The sequence below is a fragment of the Haplochromis burtoni genome, unplaced genomic scaffold, assembly GCF_018398535.1.
Source record: "Haplochromis burtoni strain Fernald_Lab_line unplaced genomic scaffold, NCSU_Asbu1 Contig_349, whole genome shotgun sequence".
In the NCBI taxonomy this organism is placed as follows: domain Eukaryota; kingdom Metazoa; phylum Chordata; class Actinopteri; order Cichliformes; family Cichlidae; genus Haplochromis; species Haplochromis burtoni.
Window position 1 is genome coordinate 172,677 of NW_024582710.1, and position 27,946 is coordinate 200,622.

Sequence of the window (27,946 nt, forward strand, 5' to 3'; positions counted from 1 at the left end):
ACTCAGTGAGTGGTTTTGCTATAAGTCTGAATAGTTTTAGAGATTGTGCTACAGGAATCACAGTTAGGGTTTAAGCATTCACAAAAAACTAATAGCTGAAAATAGAAAACACAACTTGAACACACAGTTTTCCAAATTGTAGGAGATGAAAGATAGCAGTCTGACATGTTTTTAATGTGAGTGTTAAATGACACCTGAATAAAAATCTTCACAGTGTCACCGTTTTGGCCAAGGTAATGACATCAATACTAAACATCTTATTTGACACCATGTTTCTAAGATTTATATACAAAGTACAATAACCTTGGTTTTTCTGAATTTAGAATTAGAAAACTAATTAGAGGTCCAGGTCTTTATGTCGGTAGTTTATTTGTGTCATTTGGCTTCATAGACAAGTACAACTGGGTATGCTGATGAACGCTGATCTGAGGCCAAGAAGAACAAGCAGAAGCCATAAGAAGGTCATGACTAACCTGCAGTAGTGTTTCTGTGCTATGACGAACTCTGACTGCAAATGTTCAAATTAGTTGGATTTTAGAAAAAACAGAACCTGCAAAAACCATTTCAGACTTAAAAGAACAATAAATATAAAGAGTAGAACAGTTGAAGCTGGAAAATTGAAATACTAAAAAGAACACCTGAGAAGCTGTTGGTCAGTCACGTGAACCTGCAGGTGCCACCGTGCTATTACAGAACATTAATGTTTTTATTTATTCAGTCAATTAAGAGTAAGGAGGGACGTTTTCCACCTTCATGCAACACACACAAACACACACAGAGTTGTCAAACTGCAATTACGTCCTGTTGCATCCATTCAAAGCCCCTCTGCCATGTTTCTCATTATAAACTGGTTCCAGCACGTTCTTGGTAATTAGCACAGAGTCACCCTGCTGCTGCATAACCAAACGACCGGAGCCAAGAAATTATAAAATGGAGGCACAAAGGAGCAAAAGGCAAAAGTGACAAGAAGACGAGGAACCAGAAGCTGACGGACGGCAAAAGAAGAGAGATGGCTCAGAGAAGAATCAGGGGAGGCAAACTCGTGATGGGTGAGAAGAGCTCAGCCAATACAAAGCTTCACAGTGCTCTACAGATCATTTACTTGCTCAAAAAATGTAAAGAAATGAAAAACATTAAACCTGAGATTCTACCCATAAGAGGATTTTAGCTTAATTACAGTTAGAACCAATATTACCAGTTTGCTCACCAGCTCACAATCAAAGTTTTGGTCTTTAGCAACCACATTTCGGAAATCTCTCGCACAAATATTCATTTAAGTGTGAAAGATTTGGAAGACAAAAGTTACCATACATCAGAGATGTAGTATATATATGATATGAAAAATTATTCCTTCAGTCATTCATCTTAGAAAAATAATTTACAAAGATGTGAAATAACCTGCATTTATTTTTTGTTTATTTATGATTCACTGCACCAGATTTAATAATATAATGAGTATAAAGCCACAGCATTGCTCAAATTCTATTATTGTTGGTTTGGCAGCCCTAATAATAATGATAAATGAAAACTTTTATTTTAAACTTTTACAGCTATTTGTATGAGACCTTTTATAGATCAGGTTATAAATGTAGCTGAAAGACTGCTTGAGGAGTGTACTTATTAAATAAAAGGGAAAAAGCCAAAAGGACACCAAACTGTGGCCCTGCAGCTGCTTTCTCTAACTCTTCCTCCGCTCATCTTTTCATGCTTCACAGTGTTGTGTGTGGTGGCAATGTGCAGAGCCGTCCCCATCAACGACCTCATCTATCGAGCCTCTCAACAGTCTGACAAACTGCACGCACTCAGCACGATGCTCACCCAGGAGCTGGTCTGTACCTGTGTGTGTGTGTGTGTGTGTGTGTGTGTGTGTGTGTGTGTGTGTGCCTGTCTGTCTGTGTTTGCACTGTAAATAAATGTCACAGTCTCCCAAACATAAAAAACACAAACTTCCTGTTTAAACCCGATGCTTCCTTATTAGCTACATGCAGTGCAGTGGGTCTGCTTGAAGCTGCCTCATTAGTCAGTTCTGAATTACAGCAAACAATTTTAAACTCTTGAAAAAGCAGCAGCCTTTGTGTTGAATTAAAGCCTGCCAAGCAGTTGTTGGTTATAAGATAAGTTAAGATAACCTTTATTAGTCCCACACTTGGGAAATTTGTTTTGTTACAGCAGAAAATATGTATGGTCGTAAGTGTAAGATGTCTCTGACAAAAGGTCGGCAGTCTTAACCCAGTTTCCTTCATGGGTCGACCTTCAGGATCAATAAAGTTTTATTGAATTGCGCTGAAAAGTGGATAGTGCAAAGTTATATAGAAAAATTAGAAAAACACTGGAATAAGACAAGAATAAGATACTGTTCACAACTGTACACAATAGAATAGAATAAAATAAAAATACTATATACAATAGAATAAAATAGAATACAAATGCTATTTACAAATGAGTATAATACAACAATGCCAGAAAAGAGTATTGCTATCAGTGATCAATAAAAGTCAGCATGCTAAAGCCTGAACAATCTGTCTGATTTTTTCCCATTTACTTAAACAGCAGGGCTCTGAAGTATTCCCTATAGACAGGGTTCACGCGTGCCACACCTCCTCTCTACAGACCCCCACTGACAAGGAACAAGCACTTCAAGTATCAGTAAGTCATTTTACCTCATCTTGTTTTTTGCAACCTTGCCTACTCTCCGTCACACTGTTGCTATGTCATATCTCTGATATCTTCAATATCTCTGCATCTCTGCTCACACAAGGCACAATTTATTCAAGAGCCCCTGCAAACAGTAGTTTAAAGCCAACGAGAACAAAGGTGTCTTCATCTCACTGAGACATTATGTGCACACATGTTTTCCTCTGTTTTCCCAAAATCTCCTTCACCTTATTGTTTTGATTTCTCCTCTAGGAGTCAGATCTGTTGTCCCTGGCTCGCTCCCTCCTGCAGGCTTGGTCGGACCCTCTTGTAGTCCTGTCCTCCTCTACTAACGTCCTCCCGTACTCAGCCCAAAGCACCTTATCCAAAACTATCCAGAAGATGCAGGAGCACTCCAAAGACCTCAAGGATGGCCTGGATATACTATCTAGCAAGGTGTGTGGGCTGCAAACAATAATTTCTGAACATACATTTATTTGAACCAAGAATATATTTTTTTAAAAAGTCAAATGAAAATAATTTTTCCCGGACTCTGTTTGTGTCCAGATGGGTCCAGCTGCTCAGGCCATCACTTCACTTCCATTCATAGAAACCAATGAGATCGGCCAGGACAAGATTACCAAACTGCTGTCCTGCTTTCGCCGGGACTCTCACAAGATCGACAGCTTCTTGAAAGTCCTGCGCTGCCGGGCAGCAAACATGCAACCCCAGATGTGCTGAAGAGTGGCTGTCCAGCCTGAATCTGTGAAAAGATCGTTCTTACAGCTTCTATTGCTTATCAAATAGAGAATTGCTCATGATAGAAATTTGCTGTCTTAGATATTATCTGGTTTGCTAATTAGTAAGCTTTTTAGGCTTCAGGGATTAAGGATAAGGAGGAATTATAAGGCAGGAAACTATCCATGGTTTGACTCTTTTAGCACAGTGAGTAAAACAGTGATCTTACTTTCCACTGAGCTAATTCTGTGTGTAAAATCTCTGTGACTCCTCCTTGTCTTTTCCTTCTGTTGCAGCAGAATCCCCTGAAAGCTAATCTACTAAAGATGAAATCTAGGGCTTCAATGAAGAGTTATGTTTTCTTCCTAACTAGTGCTTAGTTGATGAGAAACTGCAGCATTTGACTTGAGTCGTGTCTTTTAAAAAGCTTTGTGAATTCAGTGCCTTTTAAGTAAACTATTTCTTTAAAATCTGTATTTCAATAAAAAAAAATCTTGCACGGTGAAATTCTGTTATTTATGTGTTTGTTTGTTTTTTCATGGGAAATGCAATACCTGTGGAAAGAATAGGAATACACTCAAGTTTCTTGGTGACCATAGACTGTATACAAAAGACAGACCTCACAGACGTTTCACAGTGGTCTTACCTACAGAATTGTTGATTCACATTTTAAAGCGTCAATTTGACAGTATTTATCTAGAGCAGTATTCGAGCCAGAAACAACCATATTTGTGTTGGGTGTTGTGCTAAGGTCATCAGCTGAAGCTAGGTGCTATAGGTGTATAGACTGTCTAAAAAGAAAGGTAGCCGCTAAATAACAGGCTAATAAAACCCTAGGATTTTGCTGACAATATTCAAGTACAAACTACAATATTTACACAAAGCCAGACAGGCTGTGCCACAGGCTGAGGAGCTAGCAAATAAGTTTAAATCAACTTGACCTGACTCACAATGATGATAACAGTTGCAATATACAGTGGGGCAAAAAAGTATTTAGTCAGCCACCAATTGTGCAAGTTCCCCCACTTAAAATGATGACAGAGGTCAGTAATTTGCACCAGAGGTACACTTCAACTGTGAGAGACAGAATGTGAAAAAAAAATCCATGAATCCACATGGTAGGATTTGTAAAGAATTTATTCGTAAATCAGGGTGGAAAATAAGTATTTGGTCACCTCAAACAAGGAAAATCTCTGGCTCTCACAGACCTGTAACGTCTTCTGTAAGAAGCTTTTCTGTCCCCCACTCGTTACCTGTATGAATGGCACCTGTTTGAACTCATCATCTGTATAAAAGACACCTGTCCACAGCCTCAAACAGTCAGACTCCAAACTCCGCCATGGCCAAGACCAAAGAGCTTTCGAAGGACACCAGGAAAAGTATTGTAGACCTGCACCAGACTGGGAAGAGTGAATCTACAATAGGCAAGCAGCTTGGTGTGAAAAAATCAACTGTGGGAGCAATCATCAGAAAATGGAAGACATACAAGACCACTGATAATCTCCCTCGATCTGGGGCTCCACGCAAGATCTCATCCCGTGGGGTCAAAATGATCATGAGAACGGTGAGCAAAGATCCCAGAACCACACGGGGGGACCTGGTGAATGACCTGCAGAGAGCTGGGACCAAAGTAACAAAGGTCACCATCAGTAACACACTACAACGGCAGGGAATCAAATCCCGCAGTGCCAGACGTGTTCCGCTGCTGAAGCCAGTGCATGTCCAGGCCCGTCTGAAGTTTGCCAGAGAGCACATGGATGATACAGCAGAGGATTGGGAGAATGTCATGTGGTCAGATGAAACCAAAGTAGAACTTTTTGGTATAAACTCAACTCGTCGTGTTTGGAGGAAGAAGAATACTGAGTTGCATCCCAAGAACACCATACCTACTGTGAAGCATGGGGGTGGAAACATCATGCTATGGGGCTGTTTTTCTGCCAAGGGGACAGGACGACTGATCCGTGTTAAGGACAGAATGAATGGGGCCATGTATCGTGAGATTTTGAGCCAAAACCTCCTTCCATCAGTGAGAACTTTGAAGATGAAACGAGGCTGGGTCTTCCAACATGACAATGATCCAAAACACACCGCCCGGGCAACAAAGGAGTGGCTCCGTAAGAAGCATTTGAAAGTCCTGGAGTGGCCTAGCCAGTCTCCAGACCTCAACCCCATAGAAAATCTGTGGCGGGAGTTGAAAGTCCGTGTTGCTCGGCGACAGCCCCAAAACATCACTGCTCTCGAGAAGATCTGCATGGAGGAATGGGCCAAAATACCAGCTACTGTGTGTGCAAACCTGGTAAAGACCTATAGTAAACGTTTGACCTCTGTTATTGCCAACAAAGGTTATGTTACAAAGTATTGAGTTGTATTTTTGTTATTGACCAAATATTTATTTTCCACCCTGATTTACGAATAAATTCTTTACAAATCCTACCATGTGGATTCATGGATTTTTTTTATATAATTTTAAGAAGAAGTAGATAGTAGATATATATATATATATATATATATATATATATATATATATATATATATATATATATATATATAGATACATTATATATATAGATATATATATATATAGATATAGATATATATAGATATAGATATATATATAGATAGATATAGATAGATAGATATAGATAGATAGATAGATAGATAGATAGATAGATATAGATAGATAGATAGATAGATATATATATAGATAGATATATATATATAGATATAGATATAGATAGATAGATAGATATATATATAGATATATATATATATATAGATATATATATATAGATATATATATATATATAGATAGATAGATAGATAGATATCTATAGATATATATATATCTATCTATCTATCTATATATATATATATCTATATATATATGTGTGTGTGTGTATATATATCTCTCTTTACGTAACTCATTCTTCTTGCTTTTTCTACTTCCGTACCATTAACTGTTTAATGCTGAATTCTCTGGCAGCTGCTCTATTCCCATGTTCTGCTCATGAAAACAGGGTTTGATCTTTAGTTTCATTTTATAAACTGGACTTATTTTTCTACAAAGGTTTGAACTTTGAGAGTATTTAAACAAGAGAGAAAAGTGTGAAAATGTAATAACACTTATTATTATTATTATGATACTCTAATGCAATTTTCTCCTCTTTTCTCTCCCACCATGGTGGGGACCATTGGCCCAGGGCCGCCCATACGGGCGCTCCGGCCCTGTCGGTGGGTTTAATCTACCCCACACTGAGCAGCGCGCTGTTCAGAGCAGCAGAGCGCTCCATCAGCCTGGTAAGCCGATACCTATCTGCCACGTTCATTCCTTCTCGGCGGATCCACTGCTTTGCTTCGGACATGAAGAACAAACATAACCAACAGGTGAAGACATCGGCTTCCAACCGATTCGACATGTCCAGCTTTGAGGTGTCACTCCAGCAACTCAACGATCTGTTGACGGACGAAAGCGGCTTCTACAGCTGGCCAACAAAACACTTCCACGAGGTCTACCCGAGGATATACGTCGGCAATGCGTGAGTCATTGTTGTCATGTATAAAGCGCTTTTTATAGACAATACAAATCCTTAATTATGACCACGTGTTTGTAAAAAGCCTGTATCATTCTGAAAATGTGCTCATACGTGCAGGATGCACTATGAAACTTACAGAAAAATATGGAGAATATGAATGAAGTTATTATTGTTATTAGATTATACCTATATGACGAGGAAAGGTCAGCCTGCAGAGAGGATTCACTGAGTAATGAAAGATGTAAACACATCATTGCATCTGTTTGCTTTGCACGAGCACGCTTCACTAATGCGCTGTAGAAAGATCTAGACGCTCCAGAGAATGAATAGCTTGAGCTTACTAAAAGGACTTATTGCTGTTAACCAGCACTGTCACATATGTGACATATTTAGATTTGTTAAAAATCGTATGGTATGGCAAAATCCATTTTTTTCTCTTGTCTGAGTGTGAAATAAAATAAAAGGATGCAGGAAACCAACCAGCATACCATGGCCTTCACAGTCTGTTTAATTTTTGAAGAGGTGGAGGGGAGAGGGAAAAATGGTAGGAGTGGAGGAGTTTATAAATAGCTCATGTTCTTAACCTGCAGAGCATCCACAGAGGCATGCTCTACTTTTACTGATTTCTGCATGGTCAGCATTGATGGCACACTGAACTGTGCTGAATTAATTTTTTTGAAATGATAAACTATACCTCAGACATCCAGGGTGTCTGAAATCATGTTTTATTTGTAGCCTATAGCATGTTTGAACAACAGACGTCGACCCAAAGTTAGAGACGGACACATTTATTTTCCAGTACTCCAAAAAGTACAGTTTGAAAATACATGAAAAGCTAAGAGGTGTCTGTTATAGTACTGTAGAAAATCAAAATTACAAAATGTGTTTCAGAATTTGTAAATTGATGAGCTGATTCATCACATAAGTCAGTGCTTTCCCCTAAAGCTTATAAAGCCCCTCTATAAGTTAAACGTATCGGCAATTGAAATACAAATAGAGGGCTGCTCTAAGAAGCATGTTAAGGAAAGTGAAATACAGGCCAACGTAGAGGGATTGGTTGAAATTTACTTCAGTTAAATGTTATTAATATAGTACCAGTCATCTCATTGGGCTTTATATTATAGAGAGTGAATGATCTGTATTAGTACCATGTGGCAACAGTGGGGAGGAAGAAAGACAAGACAGACATAAAAAAGGAAATAGGACAAAACACTAAGTTCATTTGCCATGGGGGAGGAGCTTGCCTAGTTAAGCATGCACTAAGAAGGATGAGTACAAGATGCCAAAGACACCCAGAAAACATGGTTAAAACTCTCATCTCCCTGGTGACAGCTGGTTGAAGTACGACCGCACATGTTTACATTGTTTCTGCACAGAGAAGAAGGGTAATGAGACCGTCTCTGTGTAATGAGCATTTTTAAAACAGAAACTAACCCAGTTGGTAAACAGATGGCCACACAATGTCTTTTGCACTTACTCAGATTCTTATAAGTGGAACATTTAGATGTGCATAAGCTACTTATGCACAACCAGAACTTCTCTGTACATAACGTACACAACGTTAGCACTATAAACCCAGGGATGCAACCAGGTGATTATGAAAATGGTTAGCTCAATAAAACAATGACACAATGTTTGTATTTTACTTCTCTTTTTTCCAATAAGAATGTTTGTTTTAACTGTAATACACAATGATATAGCAGAAACCCGTTCTTGAACACAATCTTTGTCCTGCTAGAAAGTCTAAGGAGGACATTCAAATGAGGTTCAAATGGTGATATCTATGGCATCAGCTGAACTTGTTTTGACTTATTTATCAAACAGGAATGTTCCAAAGTACTTTTAGTTTACCCCGATGATGTTAACAAGTTTGTCTCAAAATGTAGACTTCAGATGTTTAGCTGAAATCTTTCATTGTATATTACATGTGTGGAGTTTAAAAGAAGTAAGTCTGTAGCAGATTTGACCTCCAAGACATTAAAGAAGCTTTCAGTTGATGTCGGGTAGTTTTTGGAGCTTGATCGTTGGTAGAAACAATCTTTTTTTTCTTTTTCAAAATTGTCTTTTAAGAGTGATTATACAAATGACATGAAGCATGTTCATGAAGCTTTAGAGGCTCTGATTCAGTGGAATCAGACATTTGTTTAACTTTGTTCATAATCTCTGTGATAGCTAGCCTAAGTGTTAGCTTACTGTAGTGAAACATTTGCTGCTAACACGTGACACTACATGGCGTCTTCTTATCTCACGCTCAGAAACACTTTTTCCCCCCAATAAACATAACCAATTCTAAAAGGTAGTCACAATGTTTATTAGATGACAGATAATCATGTTTTTTAATCATATAATATAATTGATAATTAAACAGTACTGGAATTCTAATGAATCAATGCACATGTTAATGTTTGAGGTAAACATCATTTGAATTCCTTCACAGCTCTTTAATGTAAGCTGTATGCAGTGAGGAATATTCTAGATTTGAAAGAAAATAAATTTTACATGGCTGACTCTAAAAGCTTTACAGCAGCACTTTTGTTTTTTAGACCTGTGAGTCATAGCAAGACCTCTCTAGTATATGTGAAGGACAGAGCAGAAGCCCTCTCTGTTAGATCTCAACAAATGTCCTCCTCACAAACATAGGCTTGGATAGATAAGGGAAGCATATCTGCACATAACATGCACCCACGCATCCTTCTTCCTCAGCTGCTGTGTTTATGCTTTCATGTATCTGTCCTGATTCCACTGAGCTGGCGTGCAGTTTGAGCACCAGTCTGCAGTCTGCTCTATTTTTAGCTCTTTACATCTCTGAGGCAGGAGGTGCTAAGTGAGGCAGCCTTCCCAGAAGTTCACAGTGAAAAGAAGCACATCTCTCTGAGGCACAGCAGTGCATTTATATGATGGGAAAAGGAAACATGAGACAGAAACATGAGTGACACTACACTTCCTTCTTTAGCTTGCAGTCTTGTGTTCTCCAGAAGAATCTGTTAAAACTGAAGAAACACCATCAGCAACAGCTCAGGTTCATTAACCTGTAATTGCTAGTGAGCATAGACTGTATATAAAAGATGAATACAGTCACCGTGATATCAACCACTGGTTAGGGATGGGCCTTTGTGAAGGTGCTAAAAGCAAGGGGTGGATCTGACTATTATAACTACTGATATAATCCTTGTTTGACTTCATCAATGGAGTCCATGAATGTAGATGTTTATGTAGACTGTTCTGGAGATTCACAGCCCATAGTTACCTGATTCAGAAAAACATTTATTACCTTGTTGCAGAATGAATAATGAATGAACAACATGAATTATGTTTTGTGTTGTAAAAGCAAGAAATGCACAGGTGTTGTTAATGTTGGCTTATTTCCATTAAGTCACACTTAGCCAGCAGGCTTCCATAATATATAGTTTAAAACAAATCACAGTTTGTCTGGAGCCATGTTTCCATATTTAGTTTCTCAGTTTTAGCACCGTTACCTTGAAATTATTTCATTTGATAGTCTGGCGTCTGCTGGCCTCTGCTGGACACTCCCAGCACTCCTCCTCACAGCCAGACTGCACTGATTTCAGTGCATGAATTAACTGCATGTGAAAAAATTGTCATTAGATAATTGCCAATGTTTATAATGAACTCAACAATGGTGCCATTCAAAGCAACCTAACTGCCAGTTTTAGCCATGAATGGGTATTTTGTTTACTCTTCGTGCTTGCTGCAGATAAAGCTTGAGAGAATAGGAACCAAATGCGGATAAATGAAAGCCAAGGACGTAGTTCTGTGCAGCAAACATATCTAACAGTGCAAAGACAGGAAGCAAGACAGATACTGGCAGCACATCAGTAAGCAAGGGAGGCGGGTTTGTTCTTTTAGTCATAATTACTGTTTTATTCTACTTTCAAATTCAATTTTAACTCTCTAGCATCGTGTCACAGCAACAGTAATCTGCAGAAAGGACCTACAGTATCAGAGAGAAAGCTCCAACAATCAGATGATCCCATAAGATCAAGCATTTAGCAGTGGTGGGGAGGAAGAACTCATTTTTAACAGGAAGAGGCCAACAGCAGAACGAGGACAGTCGTCTGCTGTTTCTGGTTGGGAGTTGAGAGGAAAGAGATGACTACAAGAAGATCATATAGACAAACTGAGGTTACACAAAATTTTATGACATGCATTGTTTGCGATTGTGGCGAGTCCAAAGCCACACAGCGTAGAAATTTCACGAAAACCTTTTGCAGTAGTCCAAGCACTGAGTCACAGGGGTCAGACTGTGTTTAGTGTGTTGTCACGTTGATATTTAGTACAACCTGTAAGGTCCCCTTCATATTGCATATTTGCTTCTGTTCTTTTCTTGACGCAGATTTGTGGCGACGAATGTGATGCGCCTGAAGCGCCTGGGCATCACCCACATCCTGAACGCTGCAGAGGGAAACTCCTTCATGCACGTCAACACCAGTGCTGAGTTCTATGCTGGCACAGGCATCATCTACCACGGCATACCGGCCAGCGACACAGACCACTTTGATATCAGCGTTTACTTTGAAGAGGCGGCCGATTTTATCGAGAAGGCTCTGGCGTACAAAAACAAAAAAGGTCAGAATAGAGGAGCACACAGATGTATGTGAAGTATTTGAAAAAATACAGTCTTATCACGCTAACTGCAAGAAGTTCTCGCCAGTCAAGACGCTGGCTAGAACAAAAAAGAAAGACAATGTTTGCCATTAGGTTGTAAAAGGAGTGGCAAGTTTCATAAGCTTCATACTTTGAGGCCAACACGTATTAGATTAGAATTAGATTTGTCAGGTGATAACTTTGCACAGGTTCGAGGGCTTTTGATCAAACTGTAACACCTGCATCTCTTTTCCTCTGTAGGTAAAGTGTACGTCCATTGCAGGGAGGGCTACAGCCGCTCGCCTACCTTAGTTATCGCCTACCTGATGCTGCAACAGAACATGGACATCCACACTGCTCTGGCCATGATCCGACAGAAAAGAGAGATCGGACCCAACGACGGCTTCCTTCGGCAGCTCTGTCGGCTAAACCAGAGGCTGTCTGCTGAGGGGAAGCTCTGGAACAAATGAGGCAGGCAGGAAAGCATGCTTATGCTTAATCGCACACCCGTCCTTTCACTTGTTCTACAGCCTGAACGAGCCACAAATATGTGAGGGAGTGCCTGCTAAACATGGAATTTAATGTATAAATTCGGGTACACTGAATTCCCAGCATGTTTACAGGGTCTCACGTCTGTGAATATTACGTTCATCTGAGCTCACCTCGTATTTTTCAGATCCAGTCTGTGTAGCGTAAATATTTTCCTGTTGCTCACTGTTTCAGAGAACATTTTAAGATTAAGAAGTAAATGTTGATATACATTTATATATGTTGGAAGTGGTGAAAATTTAGATAGTATAGTTCTGTGTGATACTGTCACCGCCTTTTCTCATTGAAGCTTCCCTTCTCTTCCACCCTCGTGGAGTCGAGCCCTTAGTGTTGGCTTCTCTCCTGAAAACACTGCCAAATGTCTCAGTGGCAGCCGCTGCCGAAGGGGACTTCAAGTGGATACTGTGATTTTTCAAATCGAATCAATGATTTTATTGCACTAGTTGGAAAGATATAATAGCTATTTTTCAACTTCTAATACTCTGACACTTATGTACAATATCGATGTTTAGTATATGCTTTAGGTAAGTGCACATATTCTGACCTCACATCTGATAGCCTGCCTCAAAAGTATTTTTCAGTCTAAACATCATTCTACAGTTATTGTGCTTTATAGAGAAATGTTAAAATGTTTTACATTGCCAGATGGTTACCTTTTTATTAAAGAGAAACTAATGTACTTTAATATTATTGGACCTGCTAAAAAGAACTAATTATTTATGAGAGTTGGATGAAAAGATTGATGAAAACACAAACCTACAGCTGCCAGTTAGCTTAGCACAAAGGAAAATGCTATGCTGTAGCACAGTAGCTAATATAAATATCAGAAGAATTATAGTTAGACATTTTGGTATATAGTATTTTTGTAGAAATTTAATCAAACAAGGAAAAGCATGTTAAATATTGAGCTTTACAGTTTTGTGTGTACCATTATGCAAAGGTAGGCTCTTTGTTTTGTTTTTTCTTTTTCTTATTTTTCAAGCTATGCTAGCTACCTGCTAAAAGTAGCTTTGTACATATTTAGTATACAAACATGTGGTATCAGAGAACTTCTAATACAGAGCTCAACAGTAACATACTCCCTTTTTTTAATGGTTTAGGTTCCATTTTTACCACTGATGTTTCAGAAAAACCTTAAATATAAACATTTGGGTCATGAATCCAGCTAACAGGCTACAAGATGATCATGACCATGAAGAGATTTGATTTTTAATCCCACTACAAATACCAGATACCACATCAAATGATCCTTTTCATTATCCCAGTGCTGTATAATAGTTATGAGTAGTTAAGAATATCCTTTTTGAGCTTCTCCTGTGCGTGTACGTGTGTGTGTAGTGGAGTATAGCTTAAATAATGATATGATACAGTGCTTCATTTGTTATTGCAATCACTGTTCTCAGTTTCTGAGAAAACCCCCCACAAATCTAAAATTTGAGGGTATCCATAAATCACATTTTTCAAAATAAAAGGGATAGAGATAAGCGGTACCGTTCAATTTGTTGTTCCTTTAGCCATTGAACTCCTTTCGCTTGCAGTCGTTGAGGACCATCTTGCAAGTGTCCTCTGTTGAGCTTCTAACTGAAATACAGCTAAATGAGATTAGCAGGACGTTGAATTGTGCTCCCTTATTGGCCCCAGTGGTATCAATCCAATCATCTAACTCTCATCATGACCATGAAACTATTTTTCAAAATGTCAAACTCTTCCTTTAATGTTAGCTTTGGGAGATTTGAATTCTTCCACTGAGCAACTCTATAATTGTAAACTGATTGTAATGTTAATACTGCCAAAACAAGACAATTGTTTGCCAGTTGCTTCTCAGTCAACGCCTTTTGCACATTTGTATGTTCATATGAGTGTTTTTGTCAAACTATATGTAGTTTTATATACGGCAGCATGTCAAAGTAACACTTTTAGCCCTGTGTACACACAGCTGTGTATATCTGCTGAGTCATGGTGTGCATTATTAAGTGTGCATTATTCGTCACAATGTGCATTAGTGTGCCTGTGACTTGTGAATCATCATGTGCATTACTGAGTAGTGGTGATATAACTGGTCATGTCAGTAGACTTTCCGATGATGACACTGCTCTTATGAAGTGCACTTTATCCAATGACGCTGGTGATTGTTGTAGCTCTCTTTTCATATATTCATAAATAAATAAGTGAAGTAAACATGGCTGTCTTTCTTTAATGTGTGGCTTCTTTCAAAGGAAAATATCTCAGGTGTGAGATCTCAGCATGCCAAGATCCACAGCTAGAATAGAATACACAATACATAATAGCACATTTTATTTTATCCCATCATACAGAATGCAGTACCACACAATAGTATTTTTACCAACAAGGAGATTCCCAAACAGTTATGAGGTGAAATGTTTGCATATCTCAGCATGATGTCCAGTTTGTCCTGAAAACGGTCTGAAGCAGCAAAAGAAGAAGTTTCAAGCCTAAAAGCAACAAAAAAACCCAAAAAAACTCTACAGCAGATGAACAGTATCTTAAAGTCATGAACTCAAGAAGAAGAATCCAGATGTGACACAGGACCTTACAGATGATCTGGTGGCTGTCAAGAAGGCAGGGAGGGGAAAATGGGAGAAAAGAGTGTTTAAACTAAAAATCAATGTTTCATGAAATGATAAATCCAAATTTGAAATTTTTGGTTCAAATCATCATCAGTACGTATGGAGGTGGTCAGGAGAGAGATACAACAGCAAGTGTCTATCCAGTCTTTAAATGATGACATAATGAATCCTGCGTTCAATGAGGCTGTTGTGTTTTTAACATATTTTAATGCTTTGTACCTTGTTCGGTTTAATCTCAACAAGCCCCTAAAAACACTGTCACTGTCACTGTCAGATCACTGTCGGTAATAAAAACAGTGATAATAATAAAAATATATATAGGGCTTGGCTTCCTGATCAATGGTCCACTACCAAAAGGAAGCCAAGCCCTGTCACCCTTTACAACAAAACAAAATGTTGTAATGTACTCACTCGCTTTTTATTATTATTTGTAAATATGTGTACAAATGGTTGGTTTTTTGTACTGTTTTTATCAATAAATCTCAGCAACAAAGGACATACACCCATGTGTGTTGATTTCTCCCTAAGATGGCAAACTGAAACACTCCAAGTTGGTGACTGATGGCAAACTGAAACACTCCAAGTTGGTGACTTTTGGAGATTTATTTCCCTGGATGATTGAGAATGCATCAAGATGAAACACAAAAGGAAGTTCACAGCTTTTTGCAGCTCCCCCACCCCCTCATTGACACACCCCCACTCCCCTCCCTCCAGAATTCCCAGGTAACAACCTAATATACATATGAATGACTAGCCAATTTAGCTTCCACTTGGCTGAAGCTAAAGCTTAGCTAAAAGCCTACCAGCCATTTGGCAGCTCTCCGGGTTTTATAGGTAGAAAAGCCAAATGGCTGCTCTCTGGGAGTTTAAGTTTAATCACAGTGGAAGCAGGCAGAGGTTCTCTGCCATTTTTGTTTCAATTGTTTTCTCCTGTTTTTGGCTAGACAGGGACCTCGGCCATTGTATTTTGTTTTTGGACAGAGAGTTCTTGGTTTGTTTTTTAGTTAAAGGGGGTGCTTTTTTGTTGTTGTTGTTGTTTTGGCCCTGGAGACCCTGAAGAAAAGAGCTTCCCTGTGTTCATTTTTACTTTAGTAGTTTTGTGCAATAAATTAGTGATGGGAATTCCGGCTCTTTTTAGAGAACCAGCTCTTTCGGCTCACGACCGGCTCTTCAGGTTGTTTTGTTGCTTTCATTAATTTGATATTAACAACCATATATAATTATGCACAAAAGGAATTACTAATGTTTAAAAAAGTGGTTTTATTTATATATGTTTATATATAAAAAATGCCCTGTATTTGTATAGCTTACAAATAGTCCCTAAGGACCCCAAAGCAGTTTACACATCCAGTCATGCACCCATTCACACACTGGTGATGGCAAGTGTAGCCACAGCCGCCCTGGGGCGCACTGACAGAGGCGAGGCTGCTGAACACTGGCACCACCAGGCACTCTGACCACCACCACCACATTTCTGGCGTTAACTGAACTTCCAAAACAGAGCTACCTGGATTACTTAAATTACACAATTGAAAGCATATTTCTATTGTTTGTGTATTTATATACAAGCACTCATATATATTCAAATAATTTAAAAAAATGTTCATTTACCTGTTACTACCACACCAAATCCGGTCGTTGGTACTTGCTGGCTTGTGTAGCCACTAGGGAACAAAAGCTCAACACTGCGCCTAGCATCCTGGAGCACTTCTGTTGTGTTTTGTACGTGTTTTGGAGTTTGTGCGTGTTTTGTCTCTAGGGGCCACTGTAAATATACTTTTATTTATTCACTCCACATACAATGTTATAAATAAATCATATAATACAAAAGCAAACTATTTTCATTTCAACTTTTAACTATTTAAATTTTCAGCTTTTTCCTTTTAAACTAATTTAAAATGAAACAACACAAAACACTGCAAACCACAACACAATTAAATACAAATTAAAATATGAAAACAAAAAGAAGATGCACATTCTCTGTCATATGGGCGTGCATGAATAAACTTTCTGAATCCTTTATCATCCGCAACTGAAAATAGTTGTGGATGATTACTATACCTTTCTAATGTGACGTTGTTGTCCCTGACTCTTTCTCTCCCTCCCGCTCTGTTCCTGTGCTACTGCGAGTGTAACTACCGCCCCTCCCCCTCTTCCCACCGTAAAGCACAAGGCTCGTATGCTGAGTGAAGCGGAAAAAAGTGCGAGAGAGAGAGGGTGAGAGAAAGAAAGAAAAAAAACCACGGCTCCCAATAAGGAGTCGGCTCACGTTGTTCACTCCAAAGAGTCGGCTCTAAGAGCCGTTTCATTCGCGACCGACACATCACTACAATAAATCATGTCTAATGACATCTATTTTTCAGTAGTTTGTTTTCTTTTTCACTTTGTGTTACCCCCCACCCTAGATAACGCTTCGTTTTTAAGTGGGGTGTAACACTCAGTTTTTAAAACCTTACGATGTAGCTACAGCCCAGCCCATGCAGCAGTATATGAATGACTAACTTCTTATTGTTGATGGATTATCTCAGTTGTTCTCCTGACTGAAGTTTGGTCCTTTTACAGCATCCTGCCATGCGATTACATTTGTCCATCGGGAACCCTCATCTTAACTTTTATTGAGTGGAAAAAAGTTAGCGTTCATCCTCCAGCTTTACTGTGTTTATATTATGCTAACATAGCTGTGTCGCTAGCGATCACGTAGCACATCATTATATACCAGCTAGCCCAACTTCAGTAACCCTACAAACGTCACTGCTGTTTAGTTTCCTGTCTTCATTTATGTCGGAAGTGATAGCAGAGCTGTACGTATTAATTTGTTTCAGAAATCCCTCAGTCAGAACATGCTATATTATATTTAGATGGAAACTATTAAGCTAACTTCCTGCTAACTTCTAACTTCGATAAATTTCATAAATTCGATTTTCCTGGATGCCTGGATGTTAAACTTAATTGTTACACCTGGTAGAGCAGAACGCTGATCATTTTATTACAGATGAAAGAATTTAGACAGCTTTTAACTCTCAGTGATGACGCAGTGATCGTTTGACTTTGGGACCTGCAGCGGAGTTTGGGCCCAGACACAACTAATGACATCAGACTTAAAGACCGGATAGGCATCTGTAAAACATGGTGGAGGCTCTGTCATGTTTTGGGTCTTATTCAAGCCAGTGGTGCTGGGGATGTTGTCAAAATTGACAGATATATGGACAACATGGGCAACAGCTTAATTTTTCACCATGACAATAATCCCAAAACACACCTCCAATGCAGTAAAAATTTGAAAGCGAAAAATGGAACATCATCAGTAATGGATTGGCCTCCCCAGAGGCCGGACCACAACATAGGGATCATCTGGACAGAGAACAGAACAAAAGGCAGCCAACATCCAAAGAAGAGCTTTGACGATCCTTCAAGAAGCCTGGAGAACCATTCCTGTAGTAGTCTTTAAGACTACTTAAAGAAATTCCCAGAAAGTTGCCTAAGAGAATTCATTCTATGTTGAATAGTCAAGGTTTTCTTACCAGATATTGAAGTATTGGTGGTGTATTCCTGTGTATGTTTGCATGTTTCTATGAAATGCTGCACACACTATGTTGAAATGCACCTGAAGACCTTTCTGTTTCCACCCAGTCTCTCCATGGAGTTCCTACCTGCTTCATTAATGGTGGAAGCTGCCAGTAGAGTTTTTTCTTATATATTTCAGTCTAGACGCCATGCACACGATTCAGCAAAGCAGCCAAAATTGTCTTTCAAAACATTTGAATTCATATTTTAATCTCACATCTATTTTTACCTGCATCCAAATATTTTTTCGTGCACTGTCTGTACTTGTCATTAGACAACGAGGCACAAAAAGACACAAACATAAACTCTGGTAACTTTGAACATTGATATCTGGTTGTCATTTACTGTGTCCTCTAGAGGGGGCTGTGGGACTACTAGAGTTTTAACAGCAGGTTAAGCAAAGCATCACGATGCTATATTTACAACATTAAAAGTTCTATGCACTGCCAGACTTTCAGTCACAATTGTGCTGTCTTTTTGCTTCAGTGTAGCATGCATTAATGCCCACAGAAAGCAGGAAAACCCATATAAGAGTTCTGTATTTAACACTTTTGAATACCTTTAAAGGCCATTTTAGAGGAAATTAAATCTTGATTTTTATATGTTTTATGAAACAAATACATTTCCACATTGGGTTTCCAGCCAATTCCTGGAAGACTGAAACATGCAGAAGCTAAGAACTAAAGAATCAAGACACATAAAAAATATATATAATCGAAATAATAAACGCAAAATGCAAGATCTTTGAAATCCACTGTGACATTTCCACAGTGCTTCATGTCATCTGCAGGTGTTGTTGGTGGTTGGTGCATTTTGTTTTATCAAGTCCAGAATCAACACAGAACCTACAAGAAGCTTTATCTGCTACGTGAAGATGCTGATTTCCTTTTTATCACTGTGTTTGACTCGCCAGCCATCCCACCTGACCTGAACCCCACAGAGTTCTCAATTATATCTGTTATCAGGAACTCTGTGGGAAAAACACCTGACCCAGAAATACAGACAAGCTGAGGGCTGCTATCAAAGCAACCTGGGCTTCAGCACCATGTCAGCTGTGCTGCAGGCTGACTGTCTCTATGCCATGCTGCAATCATGCAGTAATTTATGGAAAGGAAGCCCCAGCTAGGTGTTGAGGGTATAAATGAGCAGCCTGAGATACTGAAGTCAATGAACTGTGAGCCAAAATCATAGAAATAAAAGCAAAAAAGCTTTGAACTATATGAAAATTTACCTTTTTTGAATTAACAGAAAGTAATATTAATCAAAACAAAGAAACAAAAAAAACAAAAAAAAATTTCTCGCATATTTAAGATTTAAAGGGCGCAACATATTCCAGTGATCCAGTGAGTGCGGTGTAGTGTAGCTCTTGGCACAAAAAGAACTTTGATGATGCCATCAGGTGCAGAGGCTAACATCAAAGACGGTGTTATTCTCAGAGTTACCACTAGAGGGTATATTTGGACCAACATGTTCTAATGCGCTTAGTACTCAACATTCATTTTTTCCACCAGTCGTTATTGTGTTGTCACTAACTTCAAAAAAATAAATAAAAAGTACATGACTTCCATCACATTTATCATATTACCAAGAGTCAAGTCTCTGGCGTCCTGACAAGGACATTTTAATAAGCACCTCGTCCTCACTGATAAACCGTGCACATGTGCATTCCACAGGTTTGACAGGTTGAGCTCCGTGGTGGGGCCCCTTCCCTCCCTGATGTTATCCTTCCTCGTCTTTTCATGCCTGAGTTGATGCAAGGACATGTCTGTTAGGAGAGGAGGGTAACTCTCTTACATAACCCCCATGTGCATGAATGAATCCATGGGGGGTGGGGCAGTGTGTGAGGTGGTTCTCTGTGTATCTCTCCCCAGTATTTGAAAGAATTTATTTCCAACTGGCTGATCCACTTTTAGCCTCTTAAACCTAACCAACCCTGCTGCCGGCACAGTCATCACAGACGAAATATTGAAATTCAGTTGTAATTCTGGCGGTGATGGGAGTGGCCTATTAAATAACCCCTTACAACTGTGTCAGACAGTGTTAAATGCTAACATGCTAATGTCAACTTTAACTCCCTTTGATCACCGCTTAGCACTAATCAGAACAGCTCAGGCTGATTTTGAATCTTTTTGTAAATTTCATGGATATCTATTTAATGCAGTCTTCAGTAAGCTCTCATTTCTTTATATTTTGTCAGGAAAATGGGAAATAGGTGCAGAAATTTCCTGAAATGTGCAAGCAAACATGAGAATACAGTATATAAGGCAGTTCAAATCAGTTTGCACACTGTCTTAATAATGCTGAGGTTGAGCTCTAAGGAGGCCAATCCATGACTAATAGGGTTCTATTGTGTGTTTTTCTATCTAGGTGTGTTTTTACTGCACTGGCAGTGTGCTTGGGATTATCGTCATGTTAAAAAAATGAAACCGTTTCCAATCAAATGCCTTCGAGGTTGCATGGTGGGTCAAAATCTGGCAGTAGTTTTCTGTGTTCGTAATTCCATCGGTTTTGAGATTCCCAACACCACTGGCTGAAATGCAGCTCTGAATCATGACAGAAGCTCCACCAGGTTTTGCAGATGGGAGTAGACACTGATTGTAGAACTGACTTCCTTTGTTCAGATAATGATTTGAACCAAAAATTTCAATTTTTAAGTAATCCCTTAATGGGACCTGTTGTCACTGATTTTCAGCCCAGTTCTTGTGTGATGTAATCATGAACAGAAGATTTTGTTTCCTATTTCTTAAAGACTTTTCAGATACTGCTCGTCTGCTGTACATATTTTTGCCTAGTAAGCCTGCCACTTCTCAAATTTCAAATTCAAATTTTATTTGTCACGTACACAGTCATACACAGTACGATATGTAGTGAAATGCTTGGACAACTGCTCGTGACCTAAAGAAAACAAAAAAGGAAAAGGCTATGAATAAGATAGGAAATAAATATGAAAAATTAAAAAGGGTAAATTTAACTAGGAAGGAATAAAATATAAATTAAGGTTAAAAATGAAATAACTGTACAACACAAATTAGAATGAAGGGTAAATTTAACTGGGAAGGAATAAATAAAAAAGAAATAAATAATGACCCAAATTAAATGAAGAATTAACAAAGATATAATATATAAGTGAAAATAAAATAACTGTACAACAAAATACACAATATAGAACTATATAAGAATGTATGAAGAAATCTAAATATAAATAAATATATACACAATAACAGCAGCTGTACAAGTATTAACCGGAAATGAAGAATATAGTGACCAGTGTTGTGCAAAAACAAAGTCCAGAAAGTCCAGTGTGTGTGTAAGAACCATATGTGTGGGTCAGTACTGTGTGGTGGTGTGATTGAGAGACCGTATCGCCTGCGGGAAGAAGCTCCTCCTCAGTCTCTCTGTGTTGGTCTTCAGGGAGCGGAATCGCTTTCCTGACCTCAGCAGAGAGAACAGTCTCGTTGTTGGGATGGCTGAGGTCCTTCACGATCTTCCTGGCCTTGGTCCAGCACCGCCTGCTGTAGATTGAGTGCAGGTCAGGGAGCTCGGAGCGGATGGTGCGCTCAGCTGACCGCACAACCCTCTGTAGAGCTCGTCTGTCCTGCATGGTGCTGTTCCCGAACCAGGTTAAGATGTTTCCCGTCAGGATGCTCTCTATGGTGCACGAGTAAAAGTTCCTGAGCACCTTGGAGGGCAGTTGGAAGTCTCTCAAGCGTCTGAGGTGGTAGAGACGCTGTCGGGCCTTTTTCACCACGGTGTTGATGTGACAGGACCATGACAGGTCCTGCGTGATGTGAACTCCGAGGTATTTGAAGCTGTCCACTCTCTCCACTGGGCACTCGTTGATGACGGGGGTCTGGTAGTTCCTCTCCTGCTTAGTGCTGAAGTCCACTATCAGCTCCTTTGTCTTACTGACGTTTAGAAGGAGGTTGTTCCTCTGGCACCAGTTCTCCAGATTCCTAATCTCCTTCAGGTAGGCCGTCTCGTTGTTATCAGAGATCAGGCCCACCACGACGGTGTCGTCAGCAAACTTGATGATGGTGGTGGAGCTGGTAGTGGCCACACAGTCATATGTGTACAAAGAGTACAGCAGGGGGCTCAGAACACACCCCTGGGGGGCTCCAGTGCTGAGAGTGGTGGAGGCTGAGACATGTCCGCCCATCCTTACTGCCTGTGGTCTGCCAGTTAGGAAGTTGGAGATCCACTGACACATAGATGAGCTGAGTCCCAGATGCTCCAGCTTGGTGGTGAGTGTGGAGGGAATTATGGTGTTAAATGCAGAGCTGTAGTCTATGAAGAGCATTTTAACATAATTCCCCCTTCTAGTGTCCAAGTGAGTGAGTGATGTGTGGAGGAGATGAGAGATGGCATCGTCTGTGGAACGATTTGGACGGTAAGCGAACTGTAGTGGGTCCAGTGTGTCTGGTAGTGAAGAAATGATGAAGTCTCTGACCAGGCGTTCAAAGCACTTCATCACTACTGAGGTGAGGGCTACAGGGCGATAGTCATTGAGAGAAGCAGGGTGGGGTTTCTTCGGGACAGGAACAATGATGGACTCTTTGAAGCATGTGGGGATCACCGACTGAGATAAAGAGATGTTGAATATCTCAGTGAACACAGGAGCTAGCTGGTATTCTCCTTGTGTCCTCCATTGGTTCAGTTTCCTCAGACTTCTCCAAGTTTATACCACACCATGCCGAGCTGTGTCAAGCTTTCAGCTAATAGCTCTTTGCCAAATATATTTAATGGCTGTCAAACTTGACTAAAGCAGTAACAAAGTACCCAAAGATAATTTTTAATATGGTTTCTTTGCTATGTTGTCTCTTGTGGGCTGACAAAATACAGACTCATCCCTCGAGTTAGTTGCCTTTTTGAGTTTGAATGATTAATGATTCATAGATCAGGGTTAACAAACAAAGAAATATTGGTCTGAAAATTATTGCTCAAGACCACTTAAAAAACAAAATCCGGCTGCTTGGAGACAAAATATAAAAAAATGACGGATGGCTCAAGACTTTTGCACAGAAAAAACATGTACAGCTATTTAGATGTTCCGACTTTCTCTTTACAACGGACCCGTGGGTTTAGAGACAGCTAAACCCACGGGCTGAAGAAACCCTAAATTATGATTATTCTTGGGTGAGACACCTGCTTTGTAATAATGTATATCTAAGGTTTTACTCAACGGGGTACCAACAGTGTACAATTTTGTATCAAATCATCTGTAACACGTGGGTTTATGTTTTTAAAAAAAGACACGTGTGCTTTTCTTAGAAAGATTAAAATTGCAGGGAATGTCATTGTGAATGTGAGCATCATCAAAATACAGTGTTCTATTTTTAGAGGCTTGCTGCGAGCGCTTTTCCTTTAGTTGAGGGGAAAAATCTGTAATGGATGTCCTGATCTGTCAATCTGTGTCTGTGTACAAGGGTGTATGTATGTGTCTGTCTGTCTGTCTGTCTCTCTCACTCACTCACTCACTCACACACACACACACACACACACACACACACACACACACACACACACACACACTCCACGCCAGTCTGCTGCATGTCTGTTCTGTACCAACTGTGCCCTTCTGTTTTTTTTTTTGAGAGGGAAGGACGGGGTGGGTTGGGGGTGTGAGTGGACTGTAAGGGACTTTGGATTGGTGGAGATAAAAGCTGCACATTGTTACATCATCTCCTCAACAACAGATACACAACAAATTTGACATCGACTGTCTTTTATGACTCGTGGTGTTGGTCATAATTTAGTATTCTGTGTCCAAGTGTAGCTCAAACACGGTGAAGGAAACATAGTTAAACTATTTCAACTGTACAGAGACAGGATGGAGAATTAAAAGTAATAATAATAACTAGAAAAATTTGCATTTCCTGCGAAAATGCAGTGTGGATGCTTAAAGCTGAAGCTGTATGCAAAAAGTAGCTGAAAAAGCTGAAAAGTTGCAGAAATTGTAAAAACTTTGCAGAAGCAAAGAACTTTGCTAAAATGGAATAACTTAGCAGAATGCAATGAGAACTAATATTGTAACTTACCAGAAACATGATAACTTCTCAAAAATACAAGAATTTAGGAGAAATAGTATAAGATAACAGAAAGAATATATTTAGCCAAAAATACTTAAACATTACAGAAACACTATGATTTAGAAAAATAGTACAACATAGCAGAAATACTGTGATTTACCAGAGACACTGTGATGAACTATGAATATTGTAATTTTAAATTAATACTATGTTTCAGCACAAATACTCTGGTTTAGCACAAATATTATAACATAGCAGAAATACAATTATATAGCAGAAATGCTATATTTAGAAAGAAAAATATAATATAGTAGAAATAGTATGATTTAGCAGAAATACTATGATATAGCTTAATAACAATGATTTACAACTAATACTATGATTAGAGATGGACCGATCTGATATTACGTATCGGTATCGGTCTGATACTGACGTAAATTACTGGATCGGATATCGGTGGGAAATAAAAATATGTAATCCGATCCATTAAATATCAAAAAAGCACCTCACAAAACTTGTGACACAGCGTAACTCAGCTCATAACCGTAGCACGTCGGAGCAGTATGCGTCACGTGATAGAGCGGCTGTGGCTCAACCAGACCAAAGGTGGTCTGGTTGAGCATGTGGAGCTTCGCTACCAACCCGGCATTTCATCTCAAAGGAAGTGATCCCAGAGAGAAGTAAAGCAAGTGTGTAACTTCATCTCTGAATGTTTGTAAAGCATTCCGCGTTAAGCTTAACAACCGATAAGGATGCGACTGCCTCTTCTTGCTGCTACTTCAATCATGAAACTGCTCAATGATCAGCTGATCGCTTTTCTGTCGCGAGTCCGTCTCTCTTCTTTGTTTTTGGCCCACTTTGCACCAGAAAGAGGAAACCAGCGGCTGAACAACAGCAGCACGTTTAAGCTTGATAAGCTGTTGTTAGAATTTATTTAATATTACTTTCTACACCAGGATCTTTTTCTACGTAGCTGACGGCTGGTAACTGTGCAGGGGCGGATCTAGCAAAGTTTAGCCAGGGGGGCCGATAGGGCATAACAGGGAAAAGGGGGCACAAAGACATACTTTTCTTTCTTATTCTCATTTAAAATGTCTAGCTTTTAATAAATAATTATCTGAATCTTACACCCAAAGTTTTAATCTGATGTAAAATGTATAGAAGTCCATTACTGTATATAGTAACTGTTAAGTCTAATATACCCTAGTAAGCTATAGTACTTTTTCCTTTGGGAAGACCATCTGTGCAGTTCTTTGTTGAAGAAAGATGTTGAATCTATTTAATTATTCTTGAAAATTAATTGTATTTCTGTGCATTTTTTTCACACTGCATCAAATTAAGTTGATTACGTCATTAAGCATCATGAGGTGGGGGTGGTTCCCCTATTTTTGGCTTTTTTTTGCTGGGAGTTTTGAACCCTATTAGTTAGGTTGCTTACTCTTTAAAATACCAGAATAGGGAAGGATGGAGCAGGTTTAATTTATTAGATTGATCAGTTTTGCTGAACTATGAAATATTTTGGGTGCAGTGTGTTTTTTGCATACAGGTATAACAGAATAGCTTTAGTGTTTGTTTTGTTTATTTAAACTTGAGTATGAACTTATACAAAATAGCACAACACCACACACACAACACACACAGACACACACAACACACACACAACACACAACACACAACACACACACACCAACACACTACACACACGACACACAACACACACACAGGGAGAGAGAAGCTAAGTTTCTAGGGTTCAAGCACTGGACTGCTGAATTTGAATCCACCAATCAGAGGGCTGTGACTTTTTCCCCACAAAACAGGTGCTCTGTTTACACACGCAGCAGCAGAGAGACACAGGATTTTGCAGTCTATTTCTCATAGTGACGGACTCCCCTCAAACAAATGACCAAATTTCCTAACCGTAGGGGCTAGAGCGGTCATTCTTACACCGTTTTGTTCAGAAGAGATGGGGGAATCTTCAAGTGTTGACAATTTATCATTAAAATATGAATTATTTAGAGATATTGAGTGACTTGTATGACCAGATAACTGATAGAGCAAGCAAAACTGCCTTGACTTGCCCTCAAACAACGCTTTGTAACTCTAAATCTATTTGGAGTATCGATATCATTCTTTCACCGTAAGAACAGCAGGCTTTGGTGAACAATCATGGAAATTTTCAGGTCTCTGTGGAAATCCAATCAAAAAGTATATGACGAGAGAAAAAAGTGGTTCATTTCCAGAGTTTGAAATCTGAAGAAATCTGAGCGAGGGACGAAATTTCCTACCCTCAAACAAGTCCAACTCATTTCAGAACGGTAATAGGTGAGAAAATAATTCTTGAATTGTGAGCGTCAGGAGTGTCTGAAGATATACCGGGACAAGCCTCATGTCTTAACTTTGCTTCGTTAAGGAGATATGACGATTCGAAAATGCCTCTCATTAGAGAAATCCAGCGGTGATTTTGTGAAAGCATGAGGAAGTAGTTAAGTTTCAAAAACGGGCAAGTTTTAGCAGAATTGCAGACGTTTCCCATTCATTTCAGTGGGACAAATTAAAGTAAAAAAGCTTAATATTTTGAAAAGTATAATAGTAAAAAATACCAAAAGTCATAGCAGTCGTTAGCAAAAATAGCTGAAGAGTTTAAAATTTGAACGGTTAAAATCAGACAAAAATTGCGGAAGTAGTTAAGCGGCAAAAAACTGAGCAACTAGAAGAACTAGAAAAAGTTGCATTTTCTGCCAAAATGCAGTGTGAATGCCGTGTAGTGGAATCTGAAAACAGCAGAAGAAGGAGAGCTCTCTGTTGAAAACAGGTGTAGAAGCTGAACTCTGCTTTATTTGAAAGACTACACTGAAGAGTGTCATGAAAGCAGATTATATGCAATCACAGCAGCTGCGCATCCCACTGCACCAAACCAGTTCTGCTCCCAAACAAAGATATGATGAGAGGAAAAAATTGTGCACTGTGCAGAAGAAGCTAAATTGTGCTGAAAAGAGGTGAAAAGGCTGAAAATTGTGTGGAAAAGAGTTTAAACAGTTGAAGTGTTAACTGAAGAAAATGTTGCCATAAGCGGGATTCGAATCCTGGCCTCCTGGTCTGAGAATGCTGCTCATCTCACTGAGCTAAAAACACAGCTCAACCCAGCAGCAAAATCAGTGACCACATTGATAATGTGTTCCATTCTATTTCAATGGTCAACAGTCATAGCACACATTAGCAGAAATAGCAGAATTTTTAGTTTGAACATAGTATTTATACTAAAACATAGTCTTTCTTCTAAATCATAATATTTGACTTGAATCCTGCATCAGGACGGTAAATCAGAGTGTTTGTGCCAAATCACAGATTTATCTTGATACACAGAATCAATATTCTGCAAATCATAGTATTTGAACACAGATTCTGCCAAATCCTACAATTTGTGCTAAAACATTATTTATGATTTAGCAGAAACACTGGGACTTGGTAGAAATACTATGATTTACATGAAATACTTTGACTTAGCAGAAGTACTACAATCTAGGAAAAAAGTAAACTACAGCATAGCAGAAATTCTATCATTGAGCAGAATTACTAGCTATGAAGCAAAATACTATGATTTGGTAAAACTTATTTTGCAGTTATACTATGCTTTGGAACAAATACCATGATTTGGCAGAAATACTAAGAGCAGTAATAATATAACATAGCAGAAACACTATTATTTGGG

At 39.1% G+C, this 27,946-nt stretch overlaps 2 protein-coding genes across 2 annotated transcripts; both read left to right on the forward strand.

Annotated features, from left to right (window-relative positions):
• The first annotated feature begins 968 nt into the window (after window positions 1-968).
• Window positions 969-3,879, forward strand: LOC102295332 (prolactin-2). Its single transcript, XM_005942979.3, has 5 exons — window positions 969-1,049; window positions 1,716-1,828; window positions 2,554-2,646; window positions 2,908-3,090; window positions 3,202-3,879. Exons 1-5 carry the CDS (start codon window positions 1,010-1,012, stop codon window positions 3,373-3,375), a joined length of 603 nt encoding a protein of 200 aa, XP_005943041.1. The 5' UTR covers window positions 969-1,009; the 3' UTR covers window positions 3,376-3,879.
• A 2,713-nt stretch (window positions 3,880-6,592) lies between these two features.
• Window positions 6,593-14,237, forward strand: LOC102295644 (dual specificity protein phosphatase 3). The gene is made up of 3 exons (XM_005942980.2): window positions 6,593-6,908; window positions 11,260-11,492; window positions 11,772-14,237. Exons 1-3 carry the CDS (start codon window positions 6,733-6,735, stop codon window positions 11,978-11,980), a joined length of 618 nt encoding a protein of 205 aa, XP_005943042.1. The 5' UTR covers window positions 6,593-6,732; the 3' UTR covers window positions 11,981-14,237.
• The last annotated feature ends 13,709 nt before the right edge of the window (window positions 14,238-27,946 follow it).